Source organism: Carassius carassius, chromosome 33 (assembly GCF_963082965.1).
Source record: "Carassius carassius chromosome 33, fCarCar2.1, whole genome shotgun sequence".
In the NCBI taxonomy this organism is placed as follows: Eukaryota; Metazoa; Chordata; class Actinopteri; order Cypriniformes; family Cyprinidae; genus Carassius; species Carassius carassius.
In genome coordinates, this window is record NC_081787.1 from 4,788,821 (window position 1) to 4,811,096 (window position 22,276).

The 22,276-nt window shown below is 38.4% G+C and overlaps 1 protein-coding gene across 5 annotated transcripts in view; it reads left to right on the forward strand.

The window, feature by feature from the left end:
- Positions 1 to 22,276, forward strand: part of LOC132113541 (probable E3 ubiquitin-protein ligase MID2) — a 124,396-nt gene that overhangs the window by 81,814 nt on the left and 20,306 nt on the right. For 4 of the 5 annotated variants that reach the window (XM_059521351.1, XM_059521352.1, XM_059521349.1 and 1 more), the window contains exons 3-5: positions 7,927 to 7,992; positions 9,485 to 9,580; positions 20,450 to 20,557. In XM_059521351.1, coding sequence (XP_059377334.1) covers positions 7,927 to 7,992; positions 9,485 to 9,580; positions 20,450 to 20,557 — 270 coding nt within the window. The remainder of the gene's footprint in view (positions 1 to 7,926; positions 7,993 to 9,484; positions 9,581 to 20,449; positions 20,558 to 22,276) is intronic. The other variant, XM_059521353.1, reaches the window with a different exon arrangement.

A 22,276-nucleotide genomic window follows, 5' to 3' on the forward strand; every position in this document is an offset into this window, starting at 1 on the left:
AAATGTAAGTTTTGAAATACTTATGGGAGGAAATGTAAAAAATATCTTCATGGAACATGATCTTTACTAAATATCCTAATGATTTTTGGCATAAAAGAAAAATATATAATTTTGACCCATACAGCGTATTTTTGGCTATATAAATAGTATGTATAAGTTAATATTTATTTATAAAATATATGGTTTCTTCAACTGAGAAATAAGCATTGTAGTTAGAAATATACTTTTTGTTTAAATGTATGTTTTTATTGTATGTTAAATATATTTGAGGGACTGAAAGTATGTATTATAATGTATTTATACATTTCCAGTTTCTTGAGTCAATTATCATTTAATGTCTTATTAGAAATAAGCATTGTAGTCACTAAATATTATTTTTGCTGTATTATTATTAATGTTATTATTTTATTTTTTTCATAATTTGTATTATTATTTTAATATTATTATTTTATCACTTTATTTTAAATATTGTAATTGCTATATTTTCTAACTTATTTGTAAAGCTTATTGCCGAAATAATATAAAGTACATGAAGTTATAAATTAAAAAATTAAATGTATGCATTTAGCAGACCCTTTTATCGAAAGCGACTTACTGTGCATTCATGCTATCAATTTTTACCTATCATTATAAACATATAAAACATAAACATAGTTATAAACATTATAAAAAATAAATAAATAAATAAACACCAAAAATTAGCTGAAATGGACTTCAAAATATTTGAGCCTTAATGCTATGCAAATTAATTTAAAAAAAGACGTAGAAGAAATGTAAGGGATTTCAGTACAGTTGGATCCAGTGTAAAAATGCTGCTATTCAGTTTGCCAACATTTGACACAATCTTGCTCTGGCCGTTGGCATCCTTGCTCTTTCTCAGCACTCATAGGACAGTGAGAGAGTTGTAGAAGAACATGTAGGAGAAGGACAGAAGGTCTTTTCATGAAGGGTGACAGCGTGACTCACCATTCATCCACAATTGAATGTTTCAAATGGCAAGTCCCTGCACATGCCTCCCCATGTGCTCTGCCTGAACAGAGGGAAATCATGTTTTCTTTTGCTTCGCGTTTGAGTTATTTATCCGGGTATTGCTAATCTATGGGTTTATGGATTTCCAGTTGAGAAGGACATGTTTGTTTTGAGAGTTCCCCTTGGCAAATCCTACTCTGCAGAACTTACAAACATGAAGGTCTCAAAGGGAGGTGGATTATGGGAAGTGTCTGAAAAAAAGACAAATTAATTTCAACCAATTCATGTTCAAAGAAGTACTAAATGACGATCTCAAACTTGCCTGAACCAAACAAGTTCTAAGCTTCCCACAGCCATCATTCAGATAGGGTGCCAAACAAATTTCAACCATTTTTTTTTTGTCCGAATATGGTGCAAAACTATTACAAGTCCAATTTACATTGAAAGGATGTGTGTTTTGTCCTGCAAAGAATGACAGTGAATGGAAATATTCAAGGCACAGCACTGTTTCAGCTCGTTTTTCAGCTGCTTTTGAAGGTGTTTAGTGAATGCTTTGCTGTTTCAAGAGAGGGAATATATATGACAGGTATGCCAAAAAAATCACTCTCTATGAGTTGAAGAGCACTCAAACCTTTTACCTTTTACATAATTGCTATACAGTAAGTGTTGTCTAACATTAACTGAATTACCCTGAAAGAAAAGAAAGAACTGTCCTGAATTGATGAGTTTCAATGAGAACTTAAATGAGAACAATTCATTTAGTTCATTCGAGGCCCCGTCAAATGATTTACAGCATCCACGATATCTCCAGGGTGTACGCCATCAGCTAAAACAACAAAACGCACAATAGCACCAATTGTAGATTTGTTTTTGTTCTCCAAGCACAGGCATAATTTATGGGCTTGAATACACAACAGTGCAGTTTTTCTCTCCACCTCTGCTCTGTACCCACCCTCTTTCACCTTTACTTCATAACACCACTTTTCAAAGTCTATTGAGAGTCTGGAGGCTGTGTTCAGCATTCCTGGGTGGTGATATAAGTTGTGCACCTGTGCACGCTTGTGTACACTTTACCAATCTACAGCCAAATGTTTTGGGCTTCAGGAGGCATGTGATATTTTAAACTGAAGAATGAGACCAGCCTGAACCCCAAGGCCAATCAAAACACTCAATTCGTCATTAGCATGCACATTATTTCAGATCAATTGAATCGGTGAAGTGATTTCACCAAGTACAACATGTTCCTGGATCAACATCTTTGTTGATCCTGGAACAACATTCCTATCAACCAATCAGATCTGAGGGATAACTTTTCAGGAAATATCTGTTTTAGGCTTACAATCAGGGTTAGGTGCTTCTACACCCTTGTTAATCAGCTATTATTTCACACTGATTTTAGGAATAAATTATGGGTAGAGTTCAGTTTAAAGGTAGGGATTGGGTTTAGTCCAACAAACCCAAAGTAACAAAAGATGTTGATTGGGGAACATGTCTTACTTGGCAAAATCACGGTGACCAAAGTGGATCACCATGTCATTCGTATCCCGGGTAAATCTACAGCAGTTAATTGTGTTCAACAAATGAAATGTAAAGCCATTTAGCAGACCGGCCACGTGAGTCAGTCTTTAGCGTTCCCTTGCTTGTCCAAATTGATAGCACTCAACTCATAACTCATTGGAAGATGAGCCAAGGCTTGTTTCTGCAAATTAATTTTCTGAATTAACCATTTGTTATGCTGCCTGTCAAAGACTGATGTCAGGCTGAAAGTTGTCTTCGCCTTATGATTACAGTGAGCATGCAGGGTTGAGTTCAGTTAGGGTTCAAAGTCAAATGGAAGAGACCGTATCTTTCCAAAACAGTCTCAGAAGTTTTGCAGCTATAAATAATCCGCAAACTCCATTTTGCATCTGAAACCTCTAGAGCCTCTCAAGGGCTTAGGCTTTTTTATGTAACAGCCTCTACCATGCATTGTTTTCATGTAGTTTCATCAGCTTTGCATGTCTTTTTTATTTTTTTCTTCTTCACTGTGACCTCTACTGTGGTGACCCAGAGTTTGCTCCTGCTCCACATCGGCCATTAACTGTGACCTCCATGCTCCTCTTTCAAGCAGATGCCAATATCAGCCTTCCAGGCACGCATTAAGAGGAGATAATGGATTTACTAAAAAAGCCATAAGCCTCTCTTTCTGACAGTTTTCTGGCAAGTTTAGCTATTTAAAAAAAGCTTGTCATTTTACATAAACGGTCTTTACCTAAAAAAGTATACAAAGCTAAGTCTAAGGTGCCTCTGTGTTGCCCAAAGAAGCTCTGTGTTTGATTAAAATTAATTATTGTCTAACTTAACAATTCCTTTCCTTTTAATGTCCACCGTGGCTGTAATTAACTCAAATATATTCCTATTAAGTTGTTTAGCATGAAGCACATTTGTCTTCCCCATGAGATCGAGCAAATTCCTCTGACACTTGTCCTTTTACCTTCAAGCCGGTTAGTCAGTGGAGTTTCATGTCTTCCTGTCTGTGGTCTTCAGGCTGATGATCTGTTCCCGGTGAAATAAGTAGACGGATAGATAATGTGAGGTCAGGGAACTATGAAAGTTTATTTCAGCCGTGAAATAAAAATTAGAAAGGTAATTGCAATTTATCTCACAATTTTGAGTTTATATCTCACAATTCAGACTTTTTGCTGATAAAGGCTGAATTGCAAGATGTAAACTCAGAATTGCATGGAAAAAAAAGTGATAATTAAACTCACAATTACTAGTTGAAAACCTGCATTTGTGAGATATGAACTTGTATTTCTGAGAAAAACAAGTAAGAATTGCAAAATGTTAACTTCAAATTACAAGAAAAAAGTCAGAATTGTTAGATGCTACTCAGGATTACAAGAGAAAAAGCCAAAATTGCAAGATGTTAACTCAGGATTACAAGAAAAAAGTAATAATTGAAAGATGATAACTTATGAAAAAAGTCAGAATTGCGAGATGAAACCTGTAAGACGTCGAGGTGAAACAAGGCCTCTGAACACAGCAGAGCTTTTATTATGCCACAGTAACCTGCTTTCACTCCTTCCAGTCGTGCATATGTGGGGAAAAAGCAGCGCTGTTTTATCATACTAGATACATTTGAAAGTTCTGTTATAATGCTACTCTGTGCAGTTGACACCGATCTATTAAAACGCACAACATATTAAAAGGTCTTTGGCGTTTCCATATGTTTTCTACAAAATAAAACTGGAAATCGAGGGGTTATGATGTCATTGGCAGGCGACACAATGACACTATCGACACTATCGACTATCGACACGGTCCATGTCACTAGTTAAAATTGCTTATTTATCTGGATTTAAACATTTGGGATAATGAAAGTACACAAATCAGCTAAATATATTGCAATGTTTAGTGGTTTTTGGAAATGTAAAAAAAGAAAAGTCAGAATTGTGAGATGTTAATTAAGGATTTAATTATATATTTAGTTGTTTTTTTGTTTTTTTTTTTTTCCAGAAATAATATTCTATAAGGATGAGGTATTATCATAGAAAAGGGAGAAAAAAAACTAGAAAGAAAAAAAAAAACACACCTACCCCTTCTAACCTCAACAGTACATTTTTATGTGTATTAGAAGTATTGGCATGCTAGATGGTTTGACTGAGTCAAAGCTTTAAACACAGCGTTATGGGATTTATTTATTTTTCTTTTTGATGGAGAGAAGGGGGTGCATTCCACTGTGTTAAAAGCTTAATGTCACTCCCCAGACAAGCCTCAAACATGGGTAATGTAGACAGAATTAAATGACTGTCTAATTAATTAGAAGAACGGAGGCTGGTAAGAAACAACAGTGGCTTCTCATTAGACCGAGTTTGCGAGTCTCTGGAGAGTGCTGGTTTGGAATATTATCTGGTGCAAGCGACATTTCCCAGCAGGCTCTGGTTGCTGACACATGCACGCACTCAACCGCCCGTTGTTAGCATGGTTGCTGTGTTTCCGCATCGTGTTCCCTGAAAAAACACAAGTGGAGAGGATCACAGAATAATTAAACACACCCACTTTGAAGTCTGTTTTCTTGCCTCGGGATTGAATTCTTTTTCAGGATTTGTTGTTGTTGTAGCTCTGACCCAGAATTTAATGGATGCGGCGCACGCCTGTTAAAGCGTGTAACGCCTACTTTGTGAGCATCAAACTCAACTCAACAAATATCTTGTACATCTCGCCTTCCCCCTTTATCTGGGCTAATCTCTTATCTGATAACAAGGTCTAGTCAAACTGTGAATCATTTGGACTAGAGCTTTCCAACCAAGTTTGATTCATTTGATACATCCAAGCTGTCTGATTCTTTTTGTGAATCGTTTGCTAATATAAGTAGTATATGCAGATGTAATTCAACCTTAATAAATTCACCCAGAACACAGCCTAGATTGTTAGTTCTTCATATCATTCACTCTCACTCACTCTTTGCTTTATTCTTTTGTCATGCCACAGTGTCACTTTGTATACTGCAGCACTCTGTTTGTTTCATATTAGATAGAGCAGAGTTTTTATGTGTGTTTCTGTCTCTATCTCTCTTCAGTCTCTCTCTCTCTCTCTCTCTCTCTCTCTCTCTCTCTCTCTCTCTTTCTCTCTCTTTCTCTGCTCTTCCTCTTGCACGGCTGTGTCTTTGTCTGTCTTTGAAGTCTAGTGTCTGCTTTAATGAGTGTGTACTTCAGACTTGTTAAGCCAAAACCACACCAGGTCTGCTGTCCTGAGGCCTCTCTCTCTCTCTCTCTCTCTCTCTCTCTCTCTCTCTCTTTATTTCAGCATCCCTCCTTTCCTTTCTTTTCCTTTCCTTTCCTTTCCTTTCCTTTTTCCTCTTTGTTTGTTCTTTTGTCAGTTCCTTTGTTTGTCTGTGTGACGAGTGGGGCGGGGCCGAGGGACATGGGAGCGAGGCCGGGGGAGTGATTGGAGATGAACTACACCTGTTCGTCCCACCGGTCTCGAGGCCCATGGAGGAGATGGAAGGATATAAAACTGGAGCGACGACAGTGAAGGACGAGAGAGGACCAGGCCTGGGCTTATAGTTGTGTTTTGGTTTTTATTTTATGCGCACCAGTCGTCCGTGAGGGGCTGGTGCGCTGTTTTGTGTTTATTTTGTTATTAAAATGTTTTTGATTGTCCGCCGGTTCCCGCCTCCTTCTTCCGGATGAATATGAAGGTGATATCGTTACAGTGGTGCCGAAGCCCGGGAGAAGGAGGGACGCGCTGCTGAAGATCCCTCGCCGCTGTGGTGAATCCGCGGTGCCAACGAGCTGGCGAGGAGTGTGGCGCCATGGACGCTCGAGGCGGTGGGCTGGAGCGAGTTGCCGGGGACGGGCGAGCTCGCTACCGGCCGCCCACGATGTGGAGAGACGGCTGCCGTCCGTGAGGGAGCGGAGGAGTCGGCGCCGTTCGCCAGGTGGCCGGAGCCTGCTGCCTCCGCCGGAACGGGGAGGAGCAGGGAACGGGGGACTCCTGCCGGCTGCCCAAAACCGGAGGAGCCGTCGCCGTCCACCGGGCGGCGGAGGAGTGTCGTGCCGTCCGCCGAGGGCCGTCCAGTGCCACCGCCAGGCACCGCGGAGGAGATCACCCAGCTGGTGGAGGGCCGAGCAGCGGTGCGTCTGGGAACCGGAATTTTTTTTTTTTTTTTTTTTCCTCTCTCCCCTCTCTCGTCTCTGTCGCTCCTCCTTCCATCTCCTTTTCTCTCGCCTCGCCTGTCCTACCCCCAGGTTCCCGCAGGTCCCCGGGAGCGGCCCCCCCGGAGGGAGGGGGGGGGGGGGGGGAGTAGAGCGCAGTCTCGGGAGTACCCCCCGGCCTGCGAGGGGCGATGGGGGTATGTGACGAGTGGGGCGGGGCCGAGGGACATGGGAGCGAGGCCGGGGGAGTGATTGGAGATGAACTACACCTGTTCGTCCCACCGGTCTCGAGGCCCATGGAGGAGATGGAAGGATATAAAACTGGAGCGACGACAGTGAAGGACGAGAGAGGACCAGGCCTGGGCTTTTAGTTGTGTTTTGGTTTTTATTTTATGCGCACCAGTCGTCCGTGAGGGGCTGGTGCGCTGTTTTGTGTTTATTTTGTTATTAAAATGTTTTTGATTGTCCGCCGGTTCCCGCCTCCTTCTTCCGGATGAATATGAAGGTGATATCGTTACAGTCTGTTATTATTTTTTCCCTTTCTTCCTTATTCCTTTCTTTTTCTTTCCCTTCCATATGTTTGTTTTTTCCTTTCTTTCTTTCTTTCTTTCTTTCTTTCTTTCCTTATTTCTTCTTTCATTACCATTTTTTTCACCGTTCCTTCCTGCTGTCCATACTTTTCTTTTTATTTCTCACTTATTCCTTCCTTCTCTTTCTTTCTTTCATTTACTTCTATTTCCTTCCTTGTTCCGTCCTTCCTTCCTTCCTTCCTTCCTTCCTTCCTTCCTTCCTTCATTTTCTCCTTATTTCTCACTTTTATTCCTTCCTTCTGTCAATCATTGCCTTCCTTCCTTCCTTCCTATCACTATCAGTCTCTCTCTCTCTCTCTCTTCCTTACTCAATTGGGCTCAAAGCTCGTTCACCCCTGGCAGCTTGTCTTCTGTCTCCTGGGAGGTGATACTTGGTTTTGATGTATAAATCATCCTAGACTGTTCAGTCTTTAATTAATGACCCCCATCTGTTCTTGCTGGGTGAGCTTGAATTTTAAAATGCTGACACCCCAAACAAGCACTTTTGCGACTGCCTGATGCAAGAAGCCCCCGAGTAAAGCAAGCTATCAGGGCACGGAGAATAAGCAGTCTGTCATAGACACCCTCACCTGCTCGGAGGTGCTTCCAGCCCATTTACCCAGCAGAGCAGGAAGGATAAAGCACGCGAGAGGCTGAAAACCAGTCGTCGGACAGAGCAGGGGCAATAATACTTGCGTCCATCAGTGGGCCAGACCAGTAAGGCTGTGTGTATGTGTGTGTGTTCATAGGCTTTTCAAGTGAGCCCTGCCAGAGTTTCTGAAGCGTTAATGGAGGCATCAAAGACAAGCGTTGCGGTGAGTCACCGGCTGCCTTTTACAATCTACGTACTGGATGTGTGCAAGACAGCATTTCAGGCCATAGACGGGGGGGTGCGGGACGTGCAGGTGGACAGGGTCAGGCTGCATCACATATGCATGAATAGCCAACAACACAAAACAAGAGAACATAAAGGCTCTGTTCTCGCTTTTGTATGCTGATGTTGTTGTTCCGATAGTTTCTGCATGTTTTTCAGTCCGCTCGTGCTTCTTTTTTGTTTCCTCTCATGTCATTAAAATCAGCTGTTCATCTCAGCACCATGTTCATGTCTTTCTCTCCTGTCTCCCGCTGTGCGGGTCATCACTTCGTACAGCTGCTCATGTAGCATGATGGGACGGCTCTCGTTAAGTTGTCGCTACGATTTCCCTCTTTATCTTTCAAACTTGTATTTTAGTGAAGCATGTGCGACTCTTTTAACTAATTACGCATTTCTCTGTCTCTCCCCATTGTGATTCAGTGAAATGCAACACCTTCATACATATTTTGTATGTAGTGTTAAACTCCCTTACTCAATAATATTGGACAGTACATCATCCCTTTTACATGAGCTAAAAAATGCAAGCGGCCTGTCTCACAGTGACCTAAACTAACAATTTCTGACCTTAAACCACTTATTAAACTTTAATTTAGTTTGTGCAAAGTGTACACTAGAGCTCATGAATTAGGACACCCTCCCCCCAGTGTGAAAGTCTCAGCCCAGCGCACACAGTTTCTCGTTAGTGATGATTAGTGGTTGTGATGTGGATTCTAATTTGCTGTCAGTTGCTTGTTTTGAATCTAATCAGTCTTTGTGGGATCTCTGTGGACTCTGTATCATTTATCCATGTTCACCTGCACTAACAATATCATCCACACAGTGTTTTTCTTTAATTCTTGAAAAAAAAAAAAAACAGATCAGGATCAGTGGGAAAAATAATCTGCTGCCCTCAAATAAGTCAGTTTTAGTCCCTTGAAAGCAGATGAATTATGTGATGGTTTTAAATTCCAAATGTAGCCATCTTTTTTTGGAGTGTATTTATATTGAAGGGGAAGTTCAACCAAAAAGAATTGTTCCAAACCTATATGCTGTTGTTTTTAATCATTTTAATGGCACAAAATTCATATATTCTAATTGGGTTGTTCACTTCCATTGATTTATTTGATCAAAATAAATATATCATTGCAGTTGAAAACAGCTGTTTTCTATTTTAGTTTATTTTTCAAATGTAATTGTGATGCCATCCATTACTTCAGACTTCATTGTGACATTATCCTTCAAAAACCATTCTAATATGCTGATTTGGTGCCCCCCGAAAAATCTGTATTCAATTGAATACCTCATTGCTAAATAAAAGTATTGATTTCTTTAAAAAAAAAACTGTTTTGTGTTTATAATATCTTGATTGGATGAATGGTAAAAAGCTTGTCTATGTCAGGCAGTAAAAGAGTGATTCATTCTGTCTAAATGCCATGTCTCTGCCATTCCAACAGCAAACCTTGGAGAATAACTTAACCAATCTGGTGAAGAGGAACAGTGAGCTAGAGAACCAGATGGCTAAACTCATCCAGATTTGTCAACAGGTGGAGGTGAGTCTCAGCAAATGTATCATTATATTCTTCATCATCAAACTTCCTCTTATATACTTTCAAATCCATGTTCAGATGTTTTCCTCAAACAAATTAGGTCGCAATCAATGTCTGTTGCCCTTTTGAGCTACAAATGTTTGTTAGAGTTACAAGGCTGTTCCAGGGATGCAATTACAAAGTGTAAAGAATAATATATATTTGATATTTCTATATTTGATATTTCCAATGAAGGTTGGTTTTTTCTGTCTATCTATCTATCTATCTCTATTTTTTTTTCTTTAGAATTTTCTATTCATCAATAAAGAAAATAAAAAATTAACTATTCAGTGATCACAAAAAACTGTTTCCACAAAAAAATTACAATATTACTGAATATATTGTATTACTGGGTAAAAAATACAGCCTTGGTGAGCATTTTAATTGATTTTACCAACAAGATGTTACATGTCATATATTTGCAGCCACAGCTTGGTAGTGATGTGGCATATTTATGCACACACGGTAAACAGTCCTTTTGAAAGTCTGTTAGTAGCCTTTTATCTTTAAATAAGAGCTTATTAAAGGCATGACAAACAAGTCACCAGGGATATATTTAGGGCTTTGCATAATGTCACCTTGAACATCGGCTGAGCGAGTTGTTGTTACTGCAAATATGACTCAAGATCCGCACTAAGACATCAGGCACAAGGGAAATTCAGATGCGAGCATCCTTTTTAATGACTCTGTCAGGATGGTTGTCCTTGCTGTTTGAGAAAAAAAGCAGGTGACAAGGCATTGTTACTTCATTAGCTGAATCAGTCTTGTTGAACCCTGAGGGGATTACATGCGTAGCACGTCTTTAACCTCAGCTGAACTGCACATAAAAAACTTCTGCATACCACCAGCTGCTTTGAGCACTCTCTGAATGTAGCTCACTCCTCAGCTGAGCGAGTCAGTGTGGTGAAGGCCATTCATTTTAAAGCATTTAAAAACAGCTTTCTGCAGTAAATCCCCAGCTACGTATATTATATTGAGTTGAACACCCTCAAGGCGATTTAAAATGGTTAAACCAATCCAAAATAAATAAATAAAGTTTTAACTGCATTCCATTCCATTTTCTCCTTCATTATTAAAATCTAGATCAATTATTCAAATCGGAAATTTGTAAGAATGTTCACTGAACAGCTTGTCAGTCACCGAACGTCTCTTTACGGCCAGGCCCTTTGTGTCATGTTTATTTGAAAGCCACAGTAAATTATTGAGGACCAGATGCATGAGGTGTGATAATGATAAGTAAGCCAGATTTCAGGGACACTGCAAATTAAATGTCTTAGAGATGTAATGCTGAAGGTTTGACCCAAAATCCCTCAGCTGTGAACTTTGGTCCTCCACTGTAAGTATAAAACTGGCAAGAACGAAAAATGTGCATCAGGATTTATCCTCAAGCAGCCAGTTAGATGATGGTATTTTGATTTTCATACTTATAATCATGATAAAGTGCATTTATGTGCTTGAATTAAGGTTGGAGAGTCAGTAAAAGTTCAGACCTGTCATCTCTGTAAAAAGGGTGAATCAAACAAACAAAAAAAAGAATAGAATGGTTTAAGTAAATAAAACAAAAATACAGTTTTCACATTTCTGATTTGGAGATTAGAACCAAAAATTAGGAATTTAACCAAACATTAAAAATGTGATTTATTAACCGTTGTTTCAGTCCAGTCTTCAGTGTAATGCCATTTTATTGTATTTGTATTTTATTTGTTTTGTTTTTTTCGCCATTGACTTATATTAAATGAAAAAATAAAAAATAATAATAATAATAATAATAATAATTAAACTTTATTCAAAATATCTTCTTTTGTGTTCCACGGGAGAAAGAAGTCAGGCAACTGAGGAAAAAATTGTTTATGGCTCTCTTTAAACCCTCTGTATTGCTGGTCTGATGTGTGTCCATTGTATGTGCATTTATGTGACCAAATTTAAAGGGAAATAATCAAAATTATATTCTGTGGTACTTACTCGGATGTTATCGTTAGAACATAAATGTGCTCTAATGACCAGTTTAGCCAATCAGAGGACTTTGTGGTGCTTTCAGCCTGTCAATCATTTTTCAGGGCAGCCCATATATGGGAGTAAGGCTGGATTAGTCTGGGGTTTGATGTGGTTCATTCAAGTTAAGCAGCGGTTATTAGTTGTTAGTGTGTCTTTAACACTGAGATGTTAAAACGAGTGTAAAACTTGAACTCATACCATTAATATTTTCTTTCCTCCATACTATATAGCTGGGTATGAGCCATTAACAGATTGGTCAACGATTGCATCATCTGGAATGCATCACTTTCTAGTTTAAGGGTCACATTTGTCTAAATGTCTAAAAGCAGATTCACACCCTCTATTGTCAATTATCTGCTTGAATATCATTCTAACATTCGACAATGAATGAATGCAATGTATTCCAGATGCAAACTCTTCACAAATGGCATCTTCCAGATGAAAATACACATCAAAAAGATCCTTTGGCATTCGTGTAACTTCAGAAGAACATATGCAGCGATGTTTACAGGGGTCTTTGTTAGCGTTATGTGAAAAATAGTGTCCATAGCAAAGTTTTTGCTTGATTCAATTAGACAAAAGTGTTACTACTAACAGTGGAGGAAATGTCCTGAGAGAACCCATGTATAAATAACTCACGAGTGATGCTGTCAAGGGATTGAAGGTGTCTGGGGAACTTTGCACTTTCAGTTGGGAATTTTCATTTTTACCTTTGGTGATTTGAAGCCTGGAGTCCACCACTCCCTTCTTTGACATTCCAGGTTCGCTCTCTGGGCCGCTGTGGGTTATTAGCCCTGCGTGCAAAGGTCCGCTTTGTTGCGTTGCTGTTCCACCGAGTGGACATGTGTGCAGCAATGTGGTGAGGGCTGCCACGCTGTTATGCATATGCCTCTCCCTCATCCATTTTTAACAGGGCCACTCGGACTCTCCGGCGATGAGGAAGGCCCCATAGGAGCGTCTTGTACAGTCATGGCCAAAAGTTTTGAGAATTACATAAATATTGGAAATTAGAAAAGTTGCTGCTTAAGTTTTTATAATAGCAATTTGCATATACTCCAGAATGTTATGAAGAGTGATCAGATGAATTGCATAGTCCTTCTTTGCCATGAAAATTAACTTAATCCCAAAAAACCTTTCCACTGCATTTCATTGCTGTCATTAAAGGACCTCCTGAGATCATTTCGGTAATCGTCTTGTTAACTCAGGTGAGAATGTTGACGAGAACAAGGCTGGAGATCATTATGTCAGGCTGATTGGGTTAGAATGGCAGACTTGACATGTTAAAAGGAGGGTGATGCTTGAAATCATTGTTCTTCCATTGTTAACCATGGTGACCTGCAAAGAAACGTGTGCAGCCATCATTGCGTTGCATAAAAATGGCTTCACAGGCAAGAATATTGTGGCTACTAAGATTGCACCTAAATCAACAATTTATAGGATCATCAAGAACTTCAAGGAAAGAGGTTCAATTCTTGTAAAGAAGGCTTCAGGGCGTCCAAGAAAGTCCAGCAAGTGCAAGGATTGTCTCCTAAAGAGGATTCAGCTGCGGGATCGAAGTGCCACCAGTGCAGAGCTTGCTCAGGAATGGCAGCAGGAAGGTGTGAGCGCATCTGCATGCACAGTGAGGCCAAGACTTTTGGAAGATGGCCTGGTGTCAAGAAGGGCAGCAAAGAAGCCACTTCTCTCCAAAAAAAAAAACATCAGGGACAGATTAATCTTCTGCAGAAAGTATAGTGAATGGACTGCTGAGGACTGGGGCAAAGTCATATTCTCAGATGAAGCCCCTTTCCGATTGTTTGGGGCATCTGGAAAAGGGCTTGTCCGGAGAAGAAAAGGTGAGCGCTACCATCAGTCCTGTGTCATGCCAACAGTAAAGCATCCTGACACCATTCATGTGTGGGGTTGCTTCTCATCCAAGGGAGTGGGCTCACTCACAATTCTGCCCAAAAACACATGAATAAAGAATGGTACCAAAACACCCTCCAACAGCAACTTCTTCCAACAACAGTTTGGTGAAGAACAATGCATTTTCCAGCACGATGGAGCACCGTGCCATAAGGCAAAAGTGATAACTAAGTGGCCCGGGGACCAGAATGTTGAAATTTTGGGTCCATGGCCTGGAAACTCCCCAGATCTTAATCCCATTGAGAACTTGTGGTCAATCCTCAAGAGGCGGGTGGACAAACAAAAACCCACTAATTCTGACAAACTCCAAGAAGTGATTATGAAAGAATGGGTTGCTATCAGTCAGGATTTGGTCCAGAAGTTGATTGAGAGCATGCCCAGTCGAATTGCAGAGGTCCTGTAAAAAAAGAAGGGCCAACACTGCAAATACTGACTGCATAAATGTCATGTAATTGTCAATAAAAGCCTTTGAAACGTATGAAGTGCTTGTAATTATATTTCAGTACATCACAGAAACAACTGAAACAAAGATCTAAAAGCAGGTTAGCAGCAAACTTTTTGAAAACTAATATTTATGTAACTCTCAAAACTTTTGGCCACGACTGTACAGCCGTGCACTTAGTGCACTCAGACCTGCCCCCATCTGTCAGCATTCGGGAAAGATACAGAGTAATCAGAGCTGCCACAAAAAACAGAATTCTGCTCAGTGGCATCTGTTCAACAGCACTTAGATTGTTTATGTACCCAAAGCGAACCGCTGGAGCTCATTAACAACCTTTTTATAGCTTCCAGTGTCTTTCTCGCCCTGTGGATTAGCAGTTTAAAAATGTGGCAATATGAAGAGCTAAAGGTCAGGAACTGATGAGCCTTGTCAATATTGAGTCTTGTTGCAGTCATTTCATGCAGCGCACACTAGTGTATGGGCTTAATCTGAAAAATAAATTGCTGAATTTTTGAGTCTGTTTCTATTAAATGTGCAATATATAAATATATATTTATTATTATTATTTTTTTTTTTTTCAGAACTAGTTCTGGTAGAATTATACATGGTAAAAACAGTCTTAGTATTTTGTCTTCTAACTATCACAATTCACTTTCATTGGTTCACTCAACACTGCATAGTTATAATACATTGCGTGGGGTGGAGTTTAGGCGTTTGAGGCCAGCACGCCCTGTTAGTGTTTCTTCATGGGACTTGTCTATCATTATTTTTTTAAACTTAGAATTATTATAGTATATAATTTAAAATATATTATAAAATTATATTATATAATATAAATTTTAAGTTTATACAGTATTATATACTTGAATACAATATAATGCTATATATATATGGAAATTTAAATTTAAATTTATGCATTTAGCAGACGCTTTTATCCAAAGCGACTTACAGTGCATTCAGGCTATCAATTTTTACCTATCATGTGTTCATATATATATATATATATATATATATATATATATATATATACACACACACACACACAGTGCTGTCAATAATCAAATAAAAATAATTAACTAAGTGATAAAAGTTTTTTTCTGAAATGAGTTGTGATTAATCCCACATAAAATTGAAGTTTTTAAATATACTTTTATATTGCAATCATTTCACATTCAATCTTCAAATAAATGTAGAAACAACATGAATTATAATAAAATATATTTTTTATATTTGTTTAATGGCATCTTTTTATGACTCGAGGCAAGTATCACTGATACCAGTACTACTGATGTCTTTTTTTTCATCTAATATTTTACCATTGACTATTGCCATTCAACATTACAGTATAATTGAGAGCTATCAATTTTAAAATTTAGTAGACTTTAAAAAATAACAATTTCTAATTTAAGTGAACTTAAAAAAAATCTTCACTTAAACCCATTACAATACGTTTAATATTTAATGTGACTATAGTTGAATATAGTATAATTGAATATCATTATTGATTTCCTCTTTTTTTCTTTGATTAACAGACATCACCGGAGTTGGGTTATTAAGTTATTTTGGTTGTTTTAAGAAGATGATGCGGATCTGACACGCATAGTATTTTCTCACAAATCTTTACCTTTTCTGACCTTAACTTAAAGTCTGTACTAATAAGCTGATGAATTAAATCAGATATTAGATGAGGGAGATAGTGCTGGTGCTCCATTTGCACAGTTTGAAGACAGCTTTAATCGACTTTTTGGAAACTTCATGACTTAACTGATGATAAATAACTACGAAATTTCATGCTTGTAGTTTGCTGTAGCACAATACTACGATATTTCTTCAAAAGCAGATCGTGGAGACATTTTTATTGTCCACGATCAAAAATTGTCATATCGCACACCCCTAGTTTAGAGTTTATTTATATAAAAGGTAGGCTATATGTGTGTAGAAAGTTGGGGATCAAAGTGTATTCCCGGTCCCGCCCACTCCCGCTGACATTTTTTCCTGTCCCCTCCCAATCCCGTGATTAATAGTGATTCTGTTCCCAATCCCGCGGGAATCCCAAATAAATGTCAGCCTCTAGTCCAAACTTGGTCCTTGGTCAGAATTTAGCTCCAACTTACATCAACACACCTGCCTGGAAGATTCTAGAATGCCTAGTAAGACCTTGATTAGCTGGTTCAGGTGTGTTTAATATGTGTTGGAGCTAAATTTTACTGGACAGTGGCCCTCCAGAAGCAAGATTGTATACCTCTGATCTAGAATGTTCAATATCCACCTAAGGAGATAAATTTAAATTAATGCATTTAGCAGCGACTTGCATTGTATTCAAGCTAACAATATTCTCCTAACATGTATTCCCTGGGATTCGAACCCCAAACCTTGCTCTACCTCTTGAGCTACAGAACATTATTGTAATATTTGTATACTAAAATTGTAATTGGTCTTCTTTCTTATATCTATTTTTCCTTAAGTATAGTGTATTACTATCCATTTTATCATATTAAGCTTTCTTTGTCCATATTTATGACTTTTTGAACCATCATAATTAGGGCTGGGTATTGTTCAAAATCTTTCGATCCGGTGCCAATTTCGATACCTCAGTTTCGATACCGGTTCCTAACGATACTTTTTTCGATACCATATGTTTTAAAATCTATTTCAACATCAACACAAATACATTAAACACAAAACTTTTATTTTTCACCTTAATTAAAACTAATTCTGGTAACACTTCACCCTCAGGATAACATTATTAATACAACTGGTTGTGCTTTTTGGATAGGGGTGTGCCAGCAGACACTCAGGATTGGTATCAATCCTAACTTGGCCTTAATTAACAAAAAAAGATAAACCTTTTTGCCACAACATGAACATATTATAAATAAATAAATAAACAAATGATATTGTGTACAGGCTAATATTGAACCAACTAAAATGCAAAGGAATGTAAAAAAAAAAAAAACTTTTTAGTGCAAAATCAAACTGCATTTGTGGGTTAAAGAACATTTCATGACTTCTCAAACAACTGTACATTTGTGGCTACTGTGGGTTAATTATAAACGCTATCGTTAACTCATATTTACCATAGTAAAAAGATGGTACATTTTCTTTAGTTTATAATTAACCCACAGTAGCCACAAATGTACAGTTGTCTGAGAAGTCATGAAATGTTCTTTAACATCATGAACCATAAAATGTAGTCATCGTTCTGCTATGGTTTATTTTCATAATAGGTAAACACAGGTCACAAGTTAACACGGTCACATTTCCTTGATTCAGCAGCTGCACGATGTGCCGTCGAGACTCTTGTCTTGAATCCAGAGATCCGGAGCTGATTCGGTGTAGATCAGTTGCTCGGTGGTTCGTGACTGTTGTCTCGCGGCGCGCCGTCTTTTAGCGCGTGTTCGAAACCCCCGCCAACACAGACATACTTTATTTTTTTGTTTATCGTACTTACTTCAGCCGCGAAACGGCCGATCATACTAATAACTTGTAATCTTTACAAGAATATCACAGTCATGCAATGAGCATGTCTGCGCTTATTAGACACTTAATATCACGTCAGTTTGTGCTTTCAGAATCGCTGAATCTGCTGCTGTCGTTCCAGCACATCTGCAGCGGAGACCAAAACCAGGAAGTTGGTCACCAGATAACACGGTAACCAGTTAAACCGTAACCCCGGCTTTGGTTGCAATACTCTTTAGACCTCTTTGGCATTGTAAAACGGAAACGTTTTGAGAAAAAACAACTACACTTGTGTTGTGTGACTGTGACTATCTTCAGAAATCCTCCCTGTCACGTGGTGGTGGACAGCCAATCACGGCGAATTTAGGTCCTTACATGCACGTATGCTACCAAATGGAACCGTATGGAACCGAAATTTGAATCCCCAAAAGATAAATAATTTTTCGATACTCATAGTATCGAAGTTTTTTGTTCAATACCATAAAGGCATCGAAGTTCGGTACCCAGCCCTAATCATAATACTTCTACTATGTCTTTATTTTTCTTATTTCAATCACTGGTTATTCCTTCGGGAAATGCAAGTCTAGTTTATTATGATACCTACATCGCACAGCGACGTCCCTATGGAGCAAGCTCAAAACTGCATCTACATTTCATTACTTTTATGTATTGTAAATGTAGTTTTGAATACCCTGACTTACTCCTTTGAGACTATTTTGCAAGCTTAGATTTTGGCACCTAACAACTACAACATTTCAGTTACCAGCTATAACTATTAAAAGGTTTTATATAAAATCCTTGTCTAACTCTTTTAAAGATTCAGCATAAGTGTTTGTAAGGGAGTGCAGACTAAATTCCCTGTTCATGTTTTAAGTGTCCAATAAACATTAATCCAATCCAAGACAGTCTATTGCATAGACAAAACGTCTGTGCACACTTTAAAGGTCTCAGCATGAATCTGCCAAAGTGCCAAGTGAGTCAGCCTTCAGGGTCATTGCTGACTTAGGTTAGACCGGTAGGGTGTGGGCGCTACAGTAAAATGGGGTCACACATCACATTCATACCAACCCCAGAAGAGTCCTTTATAGTCCCAAGGAAAGCTATGGGAATGTATTTAATCCCTGGAAGGATGATGTGTTAAGAGGTGTAATAAGGAACAGATCAACAGCAGGGGTCATCCATCATTGCAGTTTTCCACTGAGCCAAAGTGCTCTGCGATGGTGGTAGATAGTGAGAGAGATGTTCGCTTTCCTTCAGACTAACCATTTATGTCCGTTTGCTCATTTTTATTCTACTCTCTAGGGTAGCTGAGTGGTAGAATTGTGCTGAGCATTATGGGATTGACAGCAAATCATCAAAAAGATAATACATGTTCAACTTCGTGTAAAATGCCTGGTTAAACAAGTTTGCATTATTCTGATTATAATGATGCCTAAACCATAGAAATGGTTGTAATTTTAACTGTAAAAGACTGTGAAAATGCTACTTTAAAAACAGTTAATTGGTTAACAGTACATTCTTTTATTCTATACGGAATGAAAAATGGAAATAGATCTAAATTCACAGCCGTCCTCCTCAATTTTACAGTAAAATACTGTTAAATGTAAATTTTTTGAAGATGAAACAGAACAAGTCATCTCATATACCTAGAATTCTCTGTGTGACAACTGACATTTGATGTTTTTTTTTTCGTACTTTATCAGTTGTGTACAGCAGTATTTTTGCTGCATCTTATGTTGTTAAAGTAATGTTTCAGTGTTGTGTGTGTGTGACCATGATGGAGTTTTGTATTTGTGTGTTTGACACAGCACACCTTATATTTGTATTGACCTCAGCTGCAGTATTTGCTTCTCTGCAGTGAATGGGTGCTGTCAGAATGAGTCCAAACAGCCAATAAAAAAATCACAATAATGCACAAGACATTTTCAACAAATTGTCACTTTTGAGTGAACTATTCCTTTAAGGTTTTTGTCAAAACATTATACAGGTAAAAAAATAAAAAACTGATTTATTTTTAGCTTTTTTTCAGATTTATTTGTTTGGTTTTACTGTAAATTTAATTAAATCTCAAACATTTTAAATGTTGCCAAAATATTTTTACAGTAAAATTCTGGCAACGGTAGCTACTTTTTTTTTTTTTTTGTGAAAGTGACATGTAGCCAAATGTGGTGCTCTGTATTTCACCCATTCAAGTGTACACACAGAGCAGTAAGTAGTTAACACACACACACACTGTGAACACACACACACACACACACACAGAGCAGTGGGAACCCATCTTTGCTGCGGAGCCTGGGGAGTATTTGGGGGTTCGGTGCCTTGCTCAAGGGTCTCACCTCAGTCATGGTATTAATTTTTGGATAGAGCGCTGGTCATTCACTCCCCCCAAAATACAATCCCTGCCGGTACCGAGACTTGAACCCACGACCTTTGTGTTACAAGTCTGACTCTGTAATTATCATACATTTATTGACTTTGCATTGAAAGCAATCATAGACCATGCTAAAGACATATGCATTCACTGATTATTTTATAGGCATTCACAAAAAAGGTTTAATCTTTAGGGTTTGTCCGATATTGAGCAGGTTTCTTCTGTGTGAGTGGATACAGCTTGACAACAAAAGTTGCTTAGCCCGAAATTCAATAAAATATTGGGCTTGTGCTGTGCTTGGCTTCTGTGCTTTCTTAATGAGATTGAACCCTATTAAAGCAATATGTGCATTAATTGTCTATTTAAATGCATGAGTGTTAATGTGTGTGTGCTTGATTAACAGCTTAAGTGGATCAATGAGTGTGGTACAGGAATTCAAATATGATCTAAGGAACAAATGGACTTACAGTCTGAAATGTCTCTCCTTTCTGTAATGATATGGTCCACATCACTCCAGACAGGACACAATGTTGATATTCTCATGGATTTTGCATGAACTGAAGCAGAGAGGCTGGACTAACTTAGTTATCCCAGCAGACTGCTTAAGTGCCATTGTATTTTATTTATTTTTTTTTATGAAACTCTTTGCTCTTATCTGCAGGTGAACACAGCCATGCATGAAGCCAAGCTGGTAGAGGAGTGTGATGAATTGGTGGAGATAATTCGCCAGAGGAAACAGGTCATTGCTGTCAAGATCAAAGAGTCCAAGGTACAGTTTCTCTCTATTTTCACCACCCAGACAGATTAGGCGGCCCGAATTGTAATTTTAAGTCAGACTCGTATCAAGCACTTGATACACATTTAGGAAAGTTTTCGATTTGCTTTTCAATTTATAAACTCTTTAAAGTTCAGAGTATAATATCAAACTTTTTCGCTTCTTTCATTGTCACCTAAAAAAAATTGTATTGTATAATTTACTTACCTTTACTTATCCCCATGTCGTCCAAGAAGGTGTGTGTGTGTGTGTGTGTGTGTGTGTGTGTGTGTGTGTGTGTGTGTGTGTGTGTGTGTGTGTGTGTGTGTGTGTGTGTGTGTGTGTGTGTGTGTGTTTGTGTGTGTGTGTGTGTCTGTGTGTGTCTGTGTGTCTGTGTGTGTGTGTGTGTATGTCCATAAAATGATTTTATGTTCTACAGAAGAACAAAAGCTATAAAGGTTTGGAACAACATGGGAATCAGTAAATACTGTATTGATTACAAACTTTTCATTTTTGGTGAACTGTTCCTTTAAGAGAAACAGATGGGAGAGAAATAGATTTTTACGTGGAAACTGGAAACTGGAAACTGGCAAGCCCTAGGCATGGCGAGGGCATCTCGCTCTATATGAAGGATCAAGTGACAGCTTTGCCATCACAGAAATAGAAAACGTCATTCAAATTGTAATAATGCTTTACAATAATACAGTTTTTACTGTGTTCTTATTCAAATAAGTGTAGCCTAAGTGAGCATAAGAGATTAAGAGATTTCTTTCAAAAACTAAAAAAAATCATATTGATGCCAAAATTTTGAATGGCAGCATATGTATTTAAATTGTTATTTATTATTAATGAGTAATAAATGTAACAACTTTGAATGTGACTTCAAATGTAAGCAGTTTACAGTAGTCAAGTAATACAGAGACTTTTGCAACAGCTTTGAACATGGATGATCCAGTCAGATTGTAGGATCCGAGCTGTCAGTTGTACAAAGAACGATCATACATTGTTCCATGTTTTATATTTTGACACTCATCAAACATTACCAGAACTGAAGAGTAAGATTTTCTGCTCCAGTTCATCTGTCTGAGCATTTTGTGTTTGAGAGTGAATGTTCAGCGCACAGGCACTTTAACTTTGACAGCCTGAGCTCACACTCTTATCAAGTGGGGATTTGAGCCCCGAGACAAGCCTGTGGTTCTCTGTTGTTGGGTGATTTGATGTGAAAGACTGAGACAAATGCAGTAGTGTCCATCAGACGTGTCTACATAAGGCCTTCAGTGATGTACTCTAACACAGCAGCCCCGAGTCGACATGCACAGCCTGCAACATGAGATTATTTCTGGCCTTTTGCAAACATCAGTAATGCAGCTCCAGCACAAAGTGCCTGTATCTCTAGCATTAAGGAAGCTTTTGGGATCATAAACCCAGACGCGAAGTGTCTGCAAGATTTGATCTGAGGCTTTGGCTGTTCAGGCTGATCTGAAATGATTTTCTGTTTATTTTTCTGAGGCAGTCTAATTTCTTTAATGCCATCCTGAAATTCTGAAACCTTTTAGCAGTAAATCGTCTGATCAAAGCAAATCATTTAAAGCTGTCTTTAAGAAATTGTGTCAGATTTAAATTTGATCTAATGCAATCCTCTACAAAACCAAGCAACATTTTTGTCTCCTTTCTTGTTTTATCTGAATGCTTCCAATCATTCCTTCCAGTCAGTATCCCATTTCTCTATTGAAC